This window comes from Oryzias melastigma, linkage group LG1 (assembly GCF_002922805.2).
Source record: "Oryzias melastigma strain HK-1 linkage group LG1, ASM292280v2, whole genome shotgun sequence".
In the NCBI taxonomy this organism is placed as follows: Eukaryota; Metazoa; Chordata; class Actinopteri; order Beloniformes; family Adrianichthyidae; genus Oryzias; species Oryzias melastigma.
In genome coordinates, this window is record NC_050512.1 from 8,864,869 (window position 1) to 8,883,063 (window position 18,195).

At 38.4% G+C, this 18,195-nt stretch overlaps 1 protein-coding gene across 1 annotated transcript; it reads left to right on the forward strand.

The window, feature by feature from the left end:
- The first annotated feature begins 6,763 nt into the window (after nt 1-6,763).
- crybb1l2 (crystallin, beta B1, like 2) lies at nt 6,764-17,375 on the forward strand. Its single transcript, XM_024260048.2, has 6 exons — nt 6,764-7,273; nt 9,276-9,373; nt 9,731-9,849; nt 12,833-12,965; nt 13,052-13,194; nt 16,056-17,375. Exons 1-6 carry the CDS (start codon nt 7,048-7,050, stop codon nt 16,213-16,215), a joined length of 879 nt encoding a protein of 292 aa, XP_024115816.2. The 5' UTR covers nt 6,764-7,047; the 3' UTR covers nt 16,216-17,375.
- Nucleotides 17,376-18,195: the final 820 nt, after the last annotated feature.

The window sequence follows — 18,195 nt, forward strand, 5'->3', positions numbered from 1 at the left end:
TGTCTGCCCTGTAACTGGAAGGTTGTGAGTTCAAATCCACAGCTGAGTCATACCAAAGACTATAAAAATAGGACCCTGTGCCTACCTGCTTGACTCTCAGCATTAAGGGGATGGATTGGAGAGTTAACCATCAAACTGTTCCTGAGTGCAGCTGTGTCTGCAGTTCACCACTCTCCCAGAGAAGGGGTCGAAAGGAAACAATAAATTTCACACACTTAGGTGAGATGGGACTTTGACTTTTTGTACATAATCTCTTTACATTATGTAATCTATTGGCGCAATAATTTTCTCAGATGTCAGAATCAGTGCAATTTTTCAAATGGCTCATTGTAAATACCTCATTATTTTTCCTGTGTGTGTGTGTGTGTGCAGTTTGCATGTGTGTGCTATTTTTGTGCATTTATTTTCATCTTTACAGTCTGTTTAGATGCAAAAAATTTGATCACATTTGTCAATTGCGGTGTTTTATTGTGAAAAATTAGTTTTATTTTGAAAATTGACCAGATTTTCTCGTGTGCCTTGGCGTAGCTTCCTGCCAGAGTTGACGTGGGTCACTTGTGGCTTGCACAAGAAATAAACCAGACAAACCAGATGCTGTAATGATCGCTGAGCGCTTCGAGCTGGCTGTGGAGGACCACGGCGCTCCGAGTCTGTTTGAAGTACACCATGGATAACAAGGACGCCAAGTGGATGCGGCCTCCGTCTCACACCGTTCCACAGTGCTCCCGCATCTGGTGTGAACCAGGCGTCAGATTATTGGAGACCCCCCTTCCCCTCTCCACTGGGTAGCAGAGCAGGGTGCTTGTGGCCCGGTCAGCATATTTTCAACATTACAAATACAATTATTTTCCAAAGATATTTTTTTGTCTGCTCCTGATTGTCTACAGAGAAATGCAGTTTTAAACATAATATTCTTTATATATATGTCCTCCATTGTGACAAAAAGCCTACAAGAACATGTTTAAAAACAGTCAAAACACAATTTTCATCTAAATGGTTCTTCAAGCAACAAACAAGACCAAGTTTTTAATAAAGAAGACGGCCTCAAGGCTGTAACCTCAACGTGGAAACCTAAGCAGACATATTTACCAGCTATATGCCCCGGAATGTGATCTATCTCTGGCTGAAGAAAAATAAAATAATAGCATTTTTTTAAGTAAGGATTACTTAATTAGCATTATTATTTAATTTAGATGAGTTAAATGTATAATTTGATGGCTGAGGTGCACAAACTGAAGGTGTTTACATCCCTGTCGACCTGAAGACGTATTGTTTGCTCAACGCTACCACCAGAATGAACAAAAGATAAACTTTAGTAAAAAGTTTATCTTTTATGAATTAACACATATTAATGTATCTTATGTTGCACAACAATGGCTGATAGCGGTCTAGAGCTACACTAATGCTGCTTGGCACAGACCATCTTTTATTTTGAAAATAAGTTATCTTAACTTCTGTCAAATGTAAAAAAATAAAATAAAAAAATGCTAGTTTCTTATTATACTGTTGCTTTTGTTCGTGCCAAAAAATACACATAATTCATATTTATATATGTATAAAAAAAGAAGGTAATGAATGCCAATCCAAATTTCTTAAAGGCTAAAGTAAAACTAGGCGGCTCCTCCTCGGTTTTGATCAGTAGAAAATGAGCCCAAACCGCTCTATTTCTGTAAAGGTTACCGACCACTGACCAAGATGAAAATAATAACTTCTCAGCTCAATTTGATATTGACTTTGATCTATGTTTGTTCAGGTTCTAAAGGTTTCCGACACGTCTAGGGGGTTAGAATCAGCTGCAATGCTTTCAGAACACAATGGAAGAGGACAAGTCCTAATTTGAATACATCTCTTTCATGGAAAAGATGCAATAAGATGGGAAATGGAAAACGGTAAACAGTTAAAGAGAAACACAGCACATCCACGAGGAGAGAATGGTCTCCTCAGCCCAGATGGAAGTGATCCGTGGCTTTAATATGGCCAGACATTAAAACTCTGAGATGCCCTCAGAAAAAGGCCACCTGGTAACACCACAGCACCTGCTGCTCGGCTCTTCCACACAAGAAGGTGAAGAGGAACAGCAGTCCATGAGACCTGAACCTGCTAGTAGCTAGCATTCATTCACCCAAACTGTGAGAAAGAGAAACTTGAAGGACTTTAGAGCTGGTCCAATCAGCCAGGTGCAAGGCAACCAGACATTTCCGACAGAGTTGTGTCACGTCTTTTTCTGAGCTGTCGTACTTACTCTTCAACACACTCCCTTCTATTACTCTCTGGGGTTTCATTTCCACAGATTGTTTCTGCTCTTTTACTTCCTCTCTATCTGCTTCATTATAGTTCTCCACGTCTCCTTCAGTAAGTCACAACACAGCAGCTGGGGTAAGATGACATGACAGGAGAAAGAAGAGCTGAAGACCTCCCAGCTGGATCTGAAATTCAGACTTCTGAAAAACTCTCAGATAAAGACACACGTTTGCAAAATGTATATGCCATAAACCAGACAGAAGTGTGTGTTTTTTACATTTAACACTCACTGCGGCAATCTTGTTGAAGTTTGTCATAGTGTCCTTGGGCAGGACACTGAACCCCACATTACTACTGGTTGGCACCAGTATTTGGTAGAGGAGTTGACATCTTTGGAGTGACTGTAAACAGCTTCTGGTTATTAAAGAAGGTAAAGCATTATATACTGCATGTATACACTATTTATCATTGTTTCAACTAGAACTTAATGCAATATTTTGCTTCCATTCTGACTCACTATCGTTCTTATGGGGATGAAAACATCAAACTCTTGCCAGGTTCCACAGAACTGAAGGGATTTAGTGCTTGTGTCTGAAAATAACTTTTCCCCTGTTGCCAGTCAGGATGTAGCAACCCAGAATCCACTCGTCTTTCTGTCTGTCATCCATCATCCCATCCATTCATTCAGTCTGTTTGCATGCCAGCAGCCTGGAAAGGTTGTAAGGTGGGTAAACTTAACGATATTTTGCCATTGAGATCATTTTAAATCCTTAAAAAATGTGATAAATATATAATTTGTTATGTGTTACTGTTACATTTGGCTTGTTAATTTCAACATGATAAATTCTGGCTTTTCCCAAATCAGATAGCAAACATTTCATATCATTAATTGTGAACAAATTAGGACAAAAACAAAGAAACAAACAAAAAAAACGATCGTATTGTTCCTAATTATAGACCTGTTTCAATAACAATGATGTTTTGGTGTTTGATGGCGGACATATACAAAGAAAATTAGGCTTAAGATTACATTTCTGAGTTTTTCTTTACTCAAATTGTTAAAACATGGATGACAAAAGGCTCATTTGTTATGTAGAAAAATGGCTGAGTGGGCCACAAGCTCCTCGCTCGGCTCCATTCTGATTTATCCATTTCGAGACAAATAGATCCGTGAACGTCTTTGTTTTCCTCACCTGAGCTGGAATCTAGTTCAATCTAGACAGCTCCAATATTGCTCAATATTTTTGTTGCACCAGCAATGTTAGGTTGGGGGTGTGAAGGGCTGTAAGTTAGCAGGAGAGAGTTTAACACGTAGGTGACAGAAATTAGGGTGGACTTCTGATTTTGCCTAAAAACAGTGAAATCATAATTAAAATACCACTGGGAACACTTTTAAAATAAATCAAAAGATCATCAGCGTGGGAGTTGAACTTTGATGCTATGTTTGTTTCATTTTCTCATGTCCTTTCTTTGACTGAACTCCAGGATTAAATCAATTCCAATAAACTTAACTCAATTATTCAGAATAAGCTGCTTCACAAAATGACCATGTTATCCTTAAAAGGTGAACTCAAAATCACAATTTTTTTAGCTGAACTCTATAAATGGGACTAAAAGAACTATCTGTTGGTCATTGGCAAATTTTTCTCAAATTAAAATAAACTCTTTTTAATTCTTGAAAATATAGTCAAAAACTGGCTGTATACGGCCCCCTACATGTTGAAATGAGGTATCACATTTGAATTTCATGATTGGTCAAACCATTTAGGTCCCACATCATGATCTGCAGCTCCAGTAATGATAACTGTTCCCCATCTTCACCTCTCTGACTTTATTTTCACATTTTGGCTGTGGGTGGAGTCAGCCTCCAACTACCCTGTTTTGTTACCATTTAACTCTCCACTTCAAGCTGCCTCATATTTGTGTGTTCATGACGTCTAACAAGCCATAACTTTACTGTATTCCATTTCAGTTTGCAGAGAACCTCAGATGAACTCCAGAGCCTTCTCAGTTAACCAGGCAGTTTCCCGCTGGTCTGAGTCCTGGCCCTCCTGCGGTCCGCTGCATGCCGGCCGCAGAGCGCGGCGCCCTCTGTCTCTGTCTTTGCAACCCTTCGCACCCTGTCGACTCAGCACATCATATAGAGCACGGGCACTGAGGTGCGGGGGGGTGGATGCGAGGCTGTTTGTGGTCCATCAATGCAGGTCAGCAGAGCCATCCTATAGAGCAACAATGGCAGGCTATAGACATAGAATGAGGAGGATTTGGACAGGCTGTGTCAAAGCCTGAGGCAGAGCTGTTCAATCAAACCAAGGCTGATTGTGTTTTACTTATCATTATATTTATTAAAATGTCATCTGGTGGATGTTTAAGATTTTTTTAAACAAAACTCAAACTGTGTTACTTCTGCAAGACATGTCTGACACACTGCCTTAAAACTTCTCTTGAGCTGGAGTTAATGTACAGATCTGAACATATGAAACAGGTTTTTTTTTAACCAACAAATGAATAGTAAACCTTGTTGGAACATTGTAGCTTGTAGAAGCAAAAGAAGCAAGATACAGAGGAAGCAACAACCACAACGTAATTATGAAGGAATAAAAGATGAAGAACAAAAGACAGAGGGATATTGATCACACAAAAACAGGTAATTGGAATCTTTGTAAATGTTTTGTGAAATCCTCTGATGTTTTTAGGTAGAGCAAAAAAAAACTTAAATGTAGATTGATCTCACCAAATAGACAAGTATTCTGCATCAGGTTGTGACGCATTTTTTTCAGGTAAAAAAAACATTTCATTAACAAAGATTGGAAATTAGAAAGGCGGCCATTGTTGTCTCCTCTTGGTAATTTGGCAGCACATCAGCTGCAGAGTGGTGGGGATGTTTTCCCTGAAAAAGACTGACCTGGTTTCAGATTCTCTGACTGAGGCTGCTGCTGAAACAAACAAACAAACAAAAAGACCAAATATTAATTAACTGTTGTCAGTTTGCTGAGATTTTAAAAAATTGCATATTTGAAGAGGCTTCAAAGATACCAGTGAAAAAAGCATGTGTTTCCAGTGATGTTTTTAATTTGGCTTATTTAAAAATAAAAACATCCTAAAGTCCTACTGCAATCACATTTTGATCTAAAAGTGGTCTTTTAATTATAGATATGCTGTTTTTAGTCCAAATCAAAAATCTTGTGCCAATTTCTAAGACATACTTAACAGATCGGCAGGAGGTTATTAGAAATTCGCCTCTGAGTTGTGGGCGAGACTGTTATTGCGGAGTAAGCCAGCACTGATTTCCCATTGTCCCTTTCTTTAAACCAGGGGTACTCAAGCAGTTTCACTCAAAACGGCAAAATTTAAATCGGATCCAGTTTATGCTCAATGAGGCAATTGTTTTGCGATATTTGGCTATAATAATAAAATTGAAATTACTTGAAATTGAATTGAAAAACAAGCTAAAACAAACTTTCTTCTAATGAAAACGGCAAACTGGTGTCCTAATGAGAGACGTGGAGCTAGCTAAAAAAGGACGCAAAAAGTATTTGAAGTGACCCTGAAGGCTCTTGGGAATTTCTAAAAAAAAAAAAGCCCAGAGCTGACTCATTTGTGGGTTGTTTCACCCATAGCTTCAGGCAAAGAAAATGCTAACAGCGCCACCTGGAGGCTGAAAGTATATTATAGCCGTAAAGTTTTGGAACACCATAGAGAAACAATGCAAAACGGGTAAGGTGTTTTAAGGCTGGCCAAAAGATAACCTTTGGAGGACCAAATTTGGAACACGGGACCCACTTTAGTTTAAGCTTATAGTCCCTTCAAACATTAGCAGTGCAGCAAAAATGGTAAGTAATGTTGGAGCTATCCAGCTGTACAGTTTTGAGCCAGTTCAGACGAGGAAAACAAAGACGTTCATGGATCTATTTGTCTGTAAGTGTTTGCATCAGAATGGAGCGGAGCAGGGAGCTTGTGACCTGCTGATTTTACAAAACACCATTTTCATTTCTTTAAAACCTATTTTTAAAGTCAGGCTTCAGGCACAGCATGAGATTCTTTTTTATCTTCTTTTTTTTAATGTCACTTATTTTATAGAGTTTTCTTCTAATTGTTTCTACGTTTTAGCTGTTGTTTTCAATGTTTTGAGCTTGTCATGCATTGGAAATAAAAATGAATTGAATTTGTGCAGCTGTATTCTCTCCTGGTGATTCACTCTCCTTCCTCTTCCCCAGCAGAACTTTCGTTGCTCCTCACTGAAGTGTGTGTTTGGGGGGGGGGCTTTCATTAAATTCAGATTGTAGAGGTTGTAAGAGAGGTCGCCTTACGCATGAATGAGCTCGTCGGTGATGGGAGTGACAGGAGCGACAGCTGCGGCCTTGTTTCTTTCATGCCTTCCTCTGAAGATCCGACGTCACGCCTCCCATCACCTCGCCTGCACAGCTGTCTGCTCCTTGAACGAAGCAGTTCACGGACTTTCTGTCAGCATCTCAGGCCCGCCCACGCAGGAGAAGAAGACAGAGGGAGGAGAAATTTAATAGCCTTGTCCTGCTGCTATGATGAGGAAGATTCTCTGGTTATTGCACTCACTCAGGGGGCTGTAATGCTATTGCTTCACATTGTTTATTGCTTCTGTTGTTTGTTTTTGTCCCACTGCCTCTTTATTACACCACAGAGGGGTACCGCTCTCACAGGCTCCCGAATCTGGACTTATGATGCTTCGACATGTGATTTTTCATTCTGAAGCTGCTTACGTTTCAGCTTAATCAAAGTGAACTCCTTTAATTGTGTTTGTTTAGTGAGGTCAGATTGATTGAGTTGTAGATGTCCAAATGTGGAGTAGCTTCCTCCTTCCCTCTGCTCGTGGTCCTGCCCGCCTCTTTCTCTTTGATGATGGTGGGGTTTCTGTTCTGTGAGCTCAGCAACTTTATTTCTGTGCGTGTAATCCCCCCGCTCCGGGCGCCAGCATATAAAAGCAACAAAGAGGCCGCGAGCCTTTTCAGCATCGTCACCTTCCCGAGTCCACTCCTGTACGCACACACTGCCGCAGGTAAGACGGTGGACCAACGTCCCGCAATGCGGAGACGACAGATCACAGATGTATGTCACCGATGAGTTAAATGTTAATTTAATGGCTAAAGTGGGATTTTCTTCTGAGTTTGGAGCTTCATTTTGTTCCTCATGGGATTAGGTCATTTTCGTGATTGAATTGTTATTGTGCTGAAACAGCAGGTTTCAGGTTCAAAAACTACTACGACACTTTAAGCAAAGCAACCTTATTTGTTTGAAAGCAAATTTTAATCAATGGTAATTCAGAGGCATCACTATAGTTACAAGATCTTTGCATTTTTGTGCCAAATTCTGTATTTTTAAATTTTTGTGTTTTTAAATTAATATCACATTCGTACAGAAAATCTTATCAAATGTTAGCAAACTACATCTTTCAGTCAGATTAAAAAAGTAAAACAGATTTTTGTATGAAACAATCTGAAACCTATTTAGAAGGAAATGTTAAATATATGTTTTGTACCAGCAAAATATGTTTCAGTTTGTTAGTTTGTGTTTTTGGGCTGCACGGCGGAGCAGTGGTTACTGCTCTTGCCCCACAGAGGAAGTCTTGGTTTGAATCCCAGCTGGGACCTTTCTGTGTGGAGTCTGTTCTCCCCGTGCATATGTGGGTTTCTCAGCTTCCTCCAATAGTCCAAAAACAAGAGTCATAGGTCATTTTTTGATTATTTTAAATCATCCGTTGGTGTAGATGTGTGATTATCCCTGTGACAGACTGCCAACCTTTCCAGGGTGTTCCTTACCTTCGCCCAAAAGTTGCCGGCAAAGGCTCTGGTAACCCCGTGACCCCACAGGGGACAGAGTGGGTTAAGAAAATGGATGGACTTTCCCTTTATTTAAAAACACTTGTTGCTTTTTTTAACTAAACAAAACTTGGGGAGTCCCTTTTTTTTAAGAAAGAAAGTATTAGCAAGACAAGCGGTTTCTCATTCCCAAGTAGTCACATGCTGACGCATGGTTAACGACCCTTCCACGTCAAAAATAGACGTTCCGGGTGTCCCAAGTTGTCGTTTTTTTTGACGTGCTGGCTATTCCAATGAAATCAAGGTAAATTAACCTCCGGGCCACAAACCTGTATTAACCCGGTATCAAACGTAGATCGGTATCAAACGCAGATCAGTATGGGACTAAGATTAGTACGGGTTCCAGACGCGGATTCCGGACCAGACCTATTCGATACCTGTTCTGGATGCAGTACCAGACGCGGGTTAAGGTACCGGCCGCGTCCCGAGGTTTGTTCCGTGTCCGACAAAATGACCAGACCCTGATTTAACTGGAGGAGCCAGCACATCACAAAATGACGATTTGGGAACACCCAAAGTCTTAAAAGGTCTTTGACCAAACGTCAATATGTGACGACTTGGGGATGAGAATGTGTTGCTCATGCAGATGTAATGCAATACTTTTACTAATATTGATGGAAAATGTCTTCATTTTTGCTTTGTCCTATTGGGTGGTATCCAAAAATGTGTTTGAAATTTAAATATAAATGAGGGCAACATGTTACATGAAGTTCCTGTGACAGATTGGTGACCTGTCCAGGGTGTAGCCCAACTTTGCTCAACACTTGCTGGGATAGGCTCCAGCAACACTATGACCCTAAAAGGGATAAAGCGGGTCAAGAAAATGGATAAATGGATGTTACATTAGGGCATTTGAGCTTAATTTAATTGAATATTGCAGTACTTGCTACATCCCACTGTTTCACTAACTTATCAAGAGCTTTGTGCGCCTTTACTGTTCATTTAAAGAAAAATTTTGGGAAGTTGAATATGAGTTGTAACGTAGCATTTTGGCCAGACTGCTGTAGATACTTTCAGGAGGATCATACTTTGTGAGGTGTGTTTGTGTATACCCATTTTCCCTATTTTCTTTTTGGATATTTGGACTCTAAATGAACATTTGTGCACACTGTGCACCCTTTTTCATTGAAATGGCATAAATTATAGTGAGGGTGAGAACAGCTTCTCTTTTCTGGGTCTCAGTCATGTCTGCTGGAGGAGAGAAGTCCAAGACTGCTTCCCAGACTGATGGGAAAGCTGCTCAGAGCAAGAGATCGGAGATGGGCATGGTGTCCTACAAGGTAAGCTGCAGCCACAACAACAACACTGCAGTTTGTTTGTTTTATACTAACAACAAGAGCAGCTTCAGATATGCTTTGCAGTCTGTGAGGGTGCAGTGAGTCCAACACTTTACCTCCTGAGCTGACGTCTGCTGCCACAATCTGCTGCTTTTTTAAAGCTCCGTAACAATATGGTCACAGCAAAGACTGACAGAAAAAAGTGTGAAGTTTCTGTGAGGATGGCTGTCATTGCACCACATGCGTTATCTCTGCTGCTTCCTGTTCAGACGCTTCCATGCGGTCACACTGCATTTTCTCTGGAGAAAACCTCATTGGCTCGTCATCTCTTTGTCTCCTTCACCCCCACCTGTCTGTCAGATGTGCGTCTACGATCAGGAGAACTTCCAGGGCCGCTGCATGGAGATCAATGCCGAGTGTGTGAACGTGTGCGACATGGGCATGGACAGGGTGCGCTCCCTGCGCGTCCACTGTGGGCCGTAAGTGGCAGAAGTACATAATGGAACACGCACATGCCCGCATTTGTAAGAGCTGCAGCAGGAAATGGCACTCCCAGATGCAGAGAGCGGGGGATTTCAGAGCTCTGCCTTTCCATTAGGTGACATTACACTCTGCATGTTGAGAGTGGAAGCTTGTTTCCCAAGAGATTACACAGGTTCTAGAGCAAAGGTGTTAGTTTCAAAGCTACATGGTGAGTCATTCTGTTACTAAATGAGCATATAATTATATAGTGTAGTAAAAGCAAATCATTTATGTGAAGTATGCATCACCAGACATTTTATGGATGACAAATACAAAAAAAACACCAAAAAACTTTAAGAGCATTTCAATTAGGAGAGATCTTAGAAATGCAAATAAATGTATTTGTGAAGCAAAAATGTACTTGAAATAGTCCATAGTTTTTGCCGATTAGTCTCCAGGCAGATGACATCTTTTTTTTGGTGAGATAAGCTCGGACCATGGATGGAGAAACCCAAGAGCGTAGGTGCTGATGGTGGTTTAGGGCCAGTCCATGACAAAGTATTGGTCCAGGTGGAAGACGGGGCGGAGGAGGGTCAGCCAAAACCTTCTAGAACAGGGGTGGGCAAACTGATTGACTTGTGAGCCACAAAGGATTCTAATATTTAACAATAAGGCTGGACCAGGAGTAGATTTGGTAATTCCACCTCATGAGAGAAAAAAATAGCATGCAATCTGGACAAACACATTCTTTAATTTAGATTGAAAATGAATCAATATACTTTAAAACAGAACGTTTTGGGGATTTTATTTCAAAACTTTGGCTTTTGTTCTCATTTTAGGACCAATTGCACTGATGGGTTGATGTCCTTCAGGGGAAAAGTACAAACTTAGAGAAACGCTGCTTTCATGTGGTGTTGGAAAGTTCGGACAAATAACCTTCCGCCTCTGAAAACACACGTGAACATGAGAAAATCAGCAAACCACGTGAATGCAGAACAACTCTCTGCACCTAAACAAGGGTCAATGTATTTATGTTGCACCATCTATGGGTAATTACCAGAATTAAAGGTAAAATATAACATTTATAAGGATCATCAATACAATATATTCCAGTTTAAATGGTTTTATAGCCTGGACCATAGTTTGGACATGGCTGATCTAGAAAGTATAGAGATAAACATCCACGAATTTAAAAGCAGAACTATGACTGTGATTGGCTGAGAAGGAAAGGCGAGGAATTTGGTTGTTGTTTAAGAGTGAGTGATGTAAGAACCCTTCTTACCTAGAAGTAAGGTAAAGCTTCCTTATTGAAATTGTGCCAACACTTCAATAAAACTAATAAAACAGTATTAAAATGACTTTAAGTCCAAAAAACTTAAAATCTGAATTTTTTTTATACTGGTAAAAGAAATGCAAAAACAGACTGTTTCACAGTAGATCAACATTTTTTTACCCCATTATGAAATTTTCTTTAAATAATCAAAAGCATAAAAATCTGCTAATGGCTTAAAATAAATTGTTCTATTAAGAATTCTTATTTTCAAGAAAAAAAACTCTTTTCTCTAACTCAGATTATTTTTATATTATAAACTTTCTTGATCAGTGCCAGGACAGGTGGTGGAGGACCCAAACGCAGGAGACCAGGCTTTGGTGAAAGAAAGTGAATATTTAATAGACTAACCAAAGCATGACAAATACCTAAGGAGAAACAAAAAGGCTGCCTGAACAGAGCCAAGTCAAGCGGATGACCTGACCAGGAAGAACTGAGAGTCAGACACTTAAATAGACAGAAATGAGTTAAAATGAAGACAGCTGTGAATCATGACAGACCTGAAACTGATGTGACTGAGAAACAATTCAAAACAGAACATGACCAAAACACATAACATAACTCACAAAAAACAAAGTCCACAATCCTCACAATCAGACCATTTTTCTTGCAAGACAGAAAATATATATATATATATATATATATATATATATATATTCTGTCTTGCAAGAAAAATGGTTTCTAATTCTCTTAAGATTCAGTTTTTACTGTGTGCAGCCATGTTTCTTTTAAGAACTGTAGTTTCTTCACATTTTCTTTGGCATTCAGTGAGAATAGAACACTAGTGATCCATTTAGGATGTGATAAACATGTGGTTTAGTGTCTCTCTTTACTTACTCCATAGAGAAAAATGCTTTGAGCAAATTCTCAATAAAAGACATTCTTTGTAATGGAGGTTGTCACCCTGCAATTAATCTCAGGTGAAAAAAGGGGTGAAACAAACTTTCATTTTCATCTTATAAATTAATGCAAAAACTTATGTTTTCTCCTGGGTGACTTTCAAAAAGGGATCCCTCACTCATTTTACCCTGAAGAACCAAACAATACATTTCTCCTGGTTTCTTAAAATTAGATTGATCACTTTTTTTGTTGTTGTTTTGGGTAGCAGTAATTAAAAGCAGCTATACAACTACAATGAAAAATTAAAAAAATATAGCAAAATAGAATGAAAAAGACATAGTCATCAAACATAACCTCATGGGTTCCCTGGGGTTGAAAAAGACATGACCCTGGGTCTGCAGAATAAAGCACAACAACTTTTTAATGTACCATAACTTTAGCACAAAACTGTGAGCTCTGCTGCTTTATGATATCGCTGCAACACATTATTTAAATATTAAAAAGTGTATGACAGCAAATATATATTGCACAGGATCCTCAAGCTGGGTGAGAAGCCTTTTTTATTCATAGAGAAGGAAAAATCATCCACAACCTGCATAGAGATCTAACAAATCTGACAGTATATCAGCTCTGCAGTAATTTGACCATATAGCAGGAAAGCATTTTTGGATAATCCAGAGGTGTTGTACAGATTTCCTTTTGCATTGGCGCCGCAAACACAGAAACCACGGTTAGTTTGACAACAGTTCACCCTTCCACATTTGATTATCACATTGACATGGTACAACTGAACTGTTATCATCTCTCCCTTTGAATGTTTCCCCCTTCAGCTTCGTGGGCTTTGAACAGATGAACTTCTGTGGGGAAATGTTCATTTTGGAGAAAGGAGAGTATCCTCGCTGGGACTCCTGGAGCAACTGTCAGAAGAATGACTACCTGCTGTCCTTTAGACCTGTTCGAATGGTAAAATGATATATGATGTTCACTCACTTCCTCTGGCAATGTGTTTTTCTAGTTTGGCATCTGCTTTTTTCTTTTCTCTGCTGCAGGACCCTGAGAAGCACAAGATCTGTCTGTATGAAGTTGGAGAGTACAAAGGTCGCAAGATGGAGATCATGGACGATGATGTCCCCAGCCTGTTTTCTTATGGCTTCACAGACAGAGTGGGCAGTATCTTGGTCAGCTGTGGAACGTGAGTGTGTCACACTCTTCTGTTTCTAAAATTGAGCTGAAAACTGATCATAGATGAAGGCCATAAGCAGGGTTATAAACACTTTTTATAAACCATTCAGATCATATTTGACACAGGCATTTCTGAGACCCCTATCTCATTAAGATGATCCAAACTTTCCTTAAAGACTCTCTGTATAAAACTTGCTCGATTTCTGTCCTGTAGTTCATCATTCTTCCATTAGGGGCAGTAGAAGGGCTTTTCCTGTTCAGTTCAAAATGGCTGCCTCCATGAAATCTCAAAAACACTTTTGGCATGAAAAAAATGTAGCTGATTTTTAAAACTTTATGATGAGAATGACTCTTCGATTGTTATTCATTTTTTAAAATGACTATTTGCTATACTGAAATAATACAACATTTGTTGATATATTTTTAAATAATATAGTTCAATCTTATTAAAAATATGTAGTTTATATTTTAGACTTTGGGTAAATAAGGTACTTTTTTCCTGAACAAATTTAAAAAATGTTGTGATAATATCAAATCCCTTAATGAGTTATAATTTATGCTGTTTTATACAATAAACGACGCAACAACTTTTTTTTGTGGAATTCATCAGAAGGTTTAAAAAACATCTTAATTCTAAATTTGAATTCTCTATTAATTCTTTGATGTATTGGACTTTACAGGGTTAACAGTCAGTGTCTGGTTTACTAAGATCACAAAGAAAGAAGTGCACAATTATGCACACAAATAGATTGCACACAATATTTTCAGGGTTGGAAATAACACAAAAATTAAGGCTGCTAAAGCAAATAAGCAAAATGAAAGAAAAAAAAATCTAGAACTTTAGAGGAGCTCTGACATGTTATACGCTCAATGTGTGCACAGTTGGTTTTGTCATGTTCTACAAGGCGTGACGGTCAGCCTGTATTGACGCATCACCAGAAATACTTCACGATACACTTATCACATGCACGGCAGTTCTACAGTGTGTACCATTTCCATGACGTCCCTTGGAGAATCAGAATCAGAATTCTTCCTTTACCCTTACAGCCCCCCCACCCTCACATTTAGCCCTCCAAACGGAGAGTAATGGAAAAACTGCCTTTAAATTCGGATGTTGCCCCAACTCGATGACATAATCAATAGTTGCTCGTCAGCTATGTTAGCTTGTAGCTGCTGGTGCTCAGAAATACATAACATTGTTTTTTAACTTTAAAAAAGTCATGCTAAAACAAAAAGTTGTACTTACATTTAAATGTAAACTTTTGTGCATCAGAGCGCACCCACATGAAGAAAAGCATTTCTCCTCCGCGTTAAAGTGCAACGCACAACACCCTGGCAGCAGAAGACTGAATCCTCCGCAGCAAGACTTTAAACGCCTTGAAAAAACTATTTAGGACAATCCCTTCAAACGCCCCTATGATTAGAGGGGTTGGGAGAAGCCGTAGGGGTAGGGAAGAATTCAGATTCTGCCCAAGACAATCTTCAGGTTTGGACAACCCAAAAACCTGCTGATCAACCCTTGTAGGGGTGCATGTGACGAAGGCTCAAACCTGTTGTATGGGTGATCGGAGAGTCAAAGCTGAACTCTACTGGGAGGTCTTATGAGCAGAAACCCTCATGATTTTCTCCTTTAATGCCCCTGTTTACACATACAGGTGATGTTGTGTCTATCAACAGATAGGGGTAGGGGTGAGATTATATAAATTTGCTTCTTCCAACTCCTTTTCAAGCAATAAATCTAACTTGACTTTTGTTAATAATTACTTTATCAAATGTAAGTTTGTCTTTGTATCTGTTTGTTTGTTTTCTATTTTCTAATCATTGGAATTCATTATTTCTATAATAAGTTTGAAACTTTGTGCTTGGTCCAGTAATTTCATTAACCTATGCTTGACATCAATCAATCAATCAATCAATCAATCAATCAATCAATCAATCAATCAATCAATCAATCAATCAATCAATCAATCAATCAATCAATCAACCAATCAATCAAACAAACATATCTACAAATACTATCATTCCTCCCTAAAATCAGTAGTATAAAAAGGTAAAATAAAATATCTGAATAAAACAGCTTAAGTAAAAGTTTTCGATTGTAAAAACACTCCAGCAAAAGTCAAAAGTATGATGTTGTAAATCACTCTTACGTGTACAATTTTTTAAAAAAGTCATCTGGGTAAAAGTAGCTAAAATACATGTCACTGAGTGTCTTGAGAACCTTGTGCAAAAACACAAATTCCAAAAAACCTATAAATTGATGACATTTGTCTATTAACTGTTTAAAACATTAGAATAAACAGTAAAAAATATTTCTTACAACTTTGACTGCTTTGTGTGTGAATATCCATCTTTAACTCGGTGCTCTTACACTCCGCCTTTACCCCACAGTTGACGCATCATACTGCACACATGCTGGTTTGAATTAAATGATCACTTTGCAAGAGCGATCATTGGAAATGATGGAACTGTTTTTTCAAATAGAAGGAGAGTAAAGCTCCACCGTTTCTCCACCTGTGACGTCATTCTCTAACGGCAGCCTAATTAACAAGACTGAGTCGAGTTCAGGAATAGAGTTTTTTCATCGACGGTTAAGTCAGTGTGAGATGAGCGTCAGCTTTTCAGAGTCCTCCGTGTAAACCCTCTCAGATGTGCAGGAGGTAATTATGACACAGAAAAGCGAGGTTTCTTTTTCTCTAATGAATACCTGCAGTGAATCAAAGTGTCAAAAAAGCTTTAATGCCTAATGTGGTATTAAAATGTTTCTATTAGATGTTACCCCATCCATTCATTTTTTTCTTTACTTGCTTTAGCTATATTACACTTGCTTGCAGAATATCTTGCTAATAAAATATTCCCTCTTTTTTTCAGCTGGGTTGGCTATCAGTTCCCTGGCTACCGAGGCAGCCAGTACGTGCTGGAGAAGGGTGATTACAGGCATTTCAATGAGTTTGGTGCTCGCTGCCCTCAGATGCAGTCTATCAGACGCATCCGGGACATGCAGTGGCATCCCCACGGCTGCTACAACTGAAGCCCTGCCAGGAAGACGGGCCACCAGTGGAAACTGGGAGGCCGAACCCACAAGATGGAGAAAGGGTCAAAAAAAGAGGAGGTTCCCTCCAAACCTGTTTTCAGTTTGCAAGCAGAATGAAGGGATGACTCAAAGTGTTTAACAGTTGTCGCTAACAGGAGATCAGTTCAGATATTCCAGATTATGAGGACTCTCCATTTTTGTTCTTCCTGTCTCTCTGTCTGTTTGTCAGCTCTGGGCTTCTCGCCTTCCCCTCCTTCTCCACCTCATATTCTCTCTTTTATGTTTCACCTACGTCAGCCATCACGCAACCCATTGGAGCCTGGCTGAGGGTGTGCAGGTTTAGGTTTGTTCTGCTTTGTGTGAAAAACTGAGACGGAAGAAAGCGACAAAGAGACAACTTGAGGCAAATTATCTGTACACAGGATCTGCTGCCAAATCATCTGACTCCAATAAAGCATCTCATATTCTGCTTCACCTGAATTGGTTTTTTTTTAACAAATGTGTCTGCGACATTCGATTTCTCTAAAATATTATTATATTTTTTAAATGTTTCTCAACTGAAATCTGCACACTGACCCCAAATCTGATGTTATAAGTGTCATAGTCTTCATTTGGATACACTAAACTCTAACAAAATAGAAATAATTACATTAGACAACCATCCCAAAAAAGAAGCAATAAAAAGGAGAGTTTTGTTAAAAGTATGAATACAAAACTTTGATAATCCACCCTGATAAAATGGGTTTGATGTCTTAATCAAGCATAAGAAATTAAATAGTAAAGGTTTTGTTCCACTAAGCATAATCTTTTGATGGAATTAAAGTAATTACTCACTTGTTATGTCAAAATTCAATCACTATTTATTATCATGGGTTTGCCATTTTATCCAAATCTACAATTCCAAAATCCAGAACCCTTGAAAACTTCTCCGAAGTATCTACAAAAAAAACAGTGAGCATCAATGATCACTAGATTTGCAAATATAGACACTGTGTTTGAACAATCTTTCATGAGAATTTTTTTTCTTTTTTTTTTAATAAACCATCCAAGTTTTTAAACATCAGAACACAACAGATTCATAAATATTCTTCATAAAATCTTGATATTTATTAGGTTTTTGCGTCAGGAAAACTGTGAAGTCAAATAAAAAAAAAAAATGTAGTGAGCATAGTGTCCGAATGACTTTTTAAATTCAGGGCAGTAGTTAGTCCCAAACTGTAGTTTTTTAGTAGTTAAGGCAGGGGTCTGCATCCTCCAACACTTAAAGATCCATTTGGGTCGATTTCTCACCGACTACAACCCATTTGGAGTCACAAAATCTTACTTCTCCCTCTGAAGGAATACAACACTGGTTTGTATTTTTGTTATTTCTACTACTATGATCAATATAAATGAACTTTTTTGGTATAAATAAAAGCCTTTTTGAAATATGTAGAAGTTTATAACTTTTGCAAAAAGTTCATATGACTTCCTTTCAAAATAAAAGTCACCCTGGTCCACATAGGATCAACTCAATGCAGCAAATTAGTAGTAAATAGCATAGTGTCAACAGAAAGTAAATAAAAAAAAACAGTTGGTTTTATTTAAAATTACTAACTAAAATGAAATATTGACTTTTACTTTATTTTTTGAACTACAAGGCATTTTTAAAACCCTTGAATTTAATCCATTATAATCAAATGCAAGTATGAATTTTGGTTTTGCTTACTGACTTCTAATTGATTTTGTGTGGTATGCATTGTTAAAAAAATCAGTCAAAATGTTAATACAACTTTTTGTAAACTTTGAATGATTAATGGATTGATGAACTGTCCTTCAATTGTTATCGAATGAGTTGAATAAAGTTTGCTTAATTTACTTCATTTTACTTTTCTACTTATTGATGTATTTACTTTCCAGTTAGTTTTCAAAACTAAAGCTGTTTTTTTCCTTTTTTTATTTTTTTTAAAGAGCCACAATGGAGGAGTAAAAGAACCC

Bases quoted from the DNA above. Each gene is read 5' to 3' on its own strand.
- crybb1l2 (XM_024260048.2), top strand. From the start codon at position 7,048: ATGTCCAAATGTGGAGTAGCTTCCTCCTTCCCTCTGCTCGTGGTCCTG. The intron at 7,274-9,275 runs GTAAGACGGTGG...TCTGGGTCTCAG, and splicing joins GTACGCACACACTGCCGCAG to TCATGTCTGCTGGAGGAGAG. The intron at 9,850-12,832 runs GTAAGTGGCAGA...TTCCCCCTTCAG, and splicing joins CTGCGCGTCCACTGTGGGCC to CTTCGTGGGCTTTGAACAGA.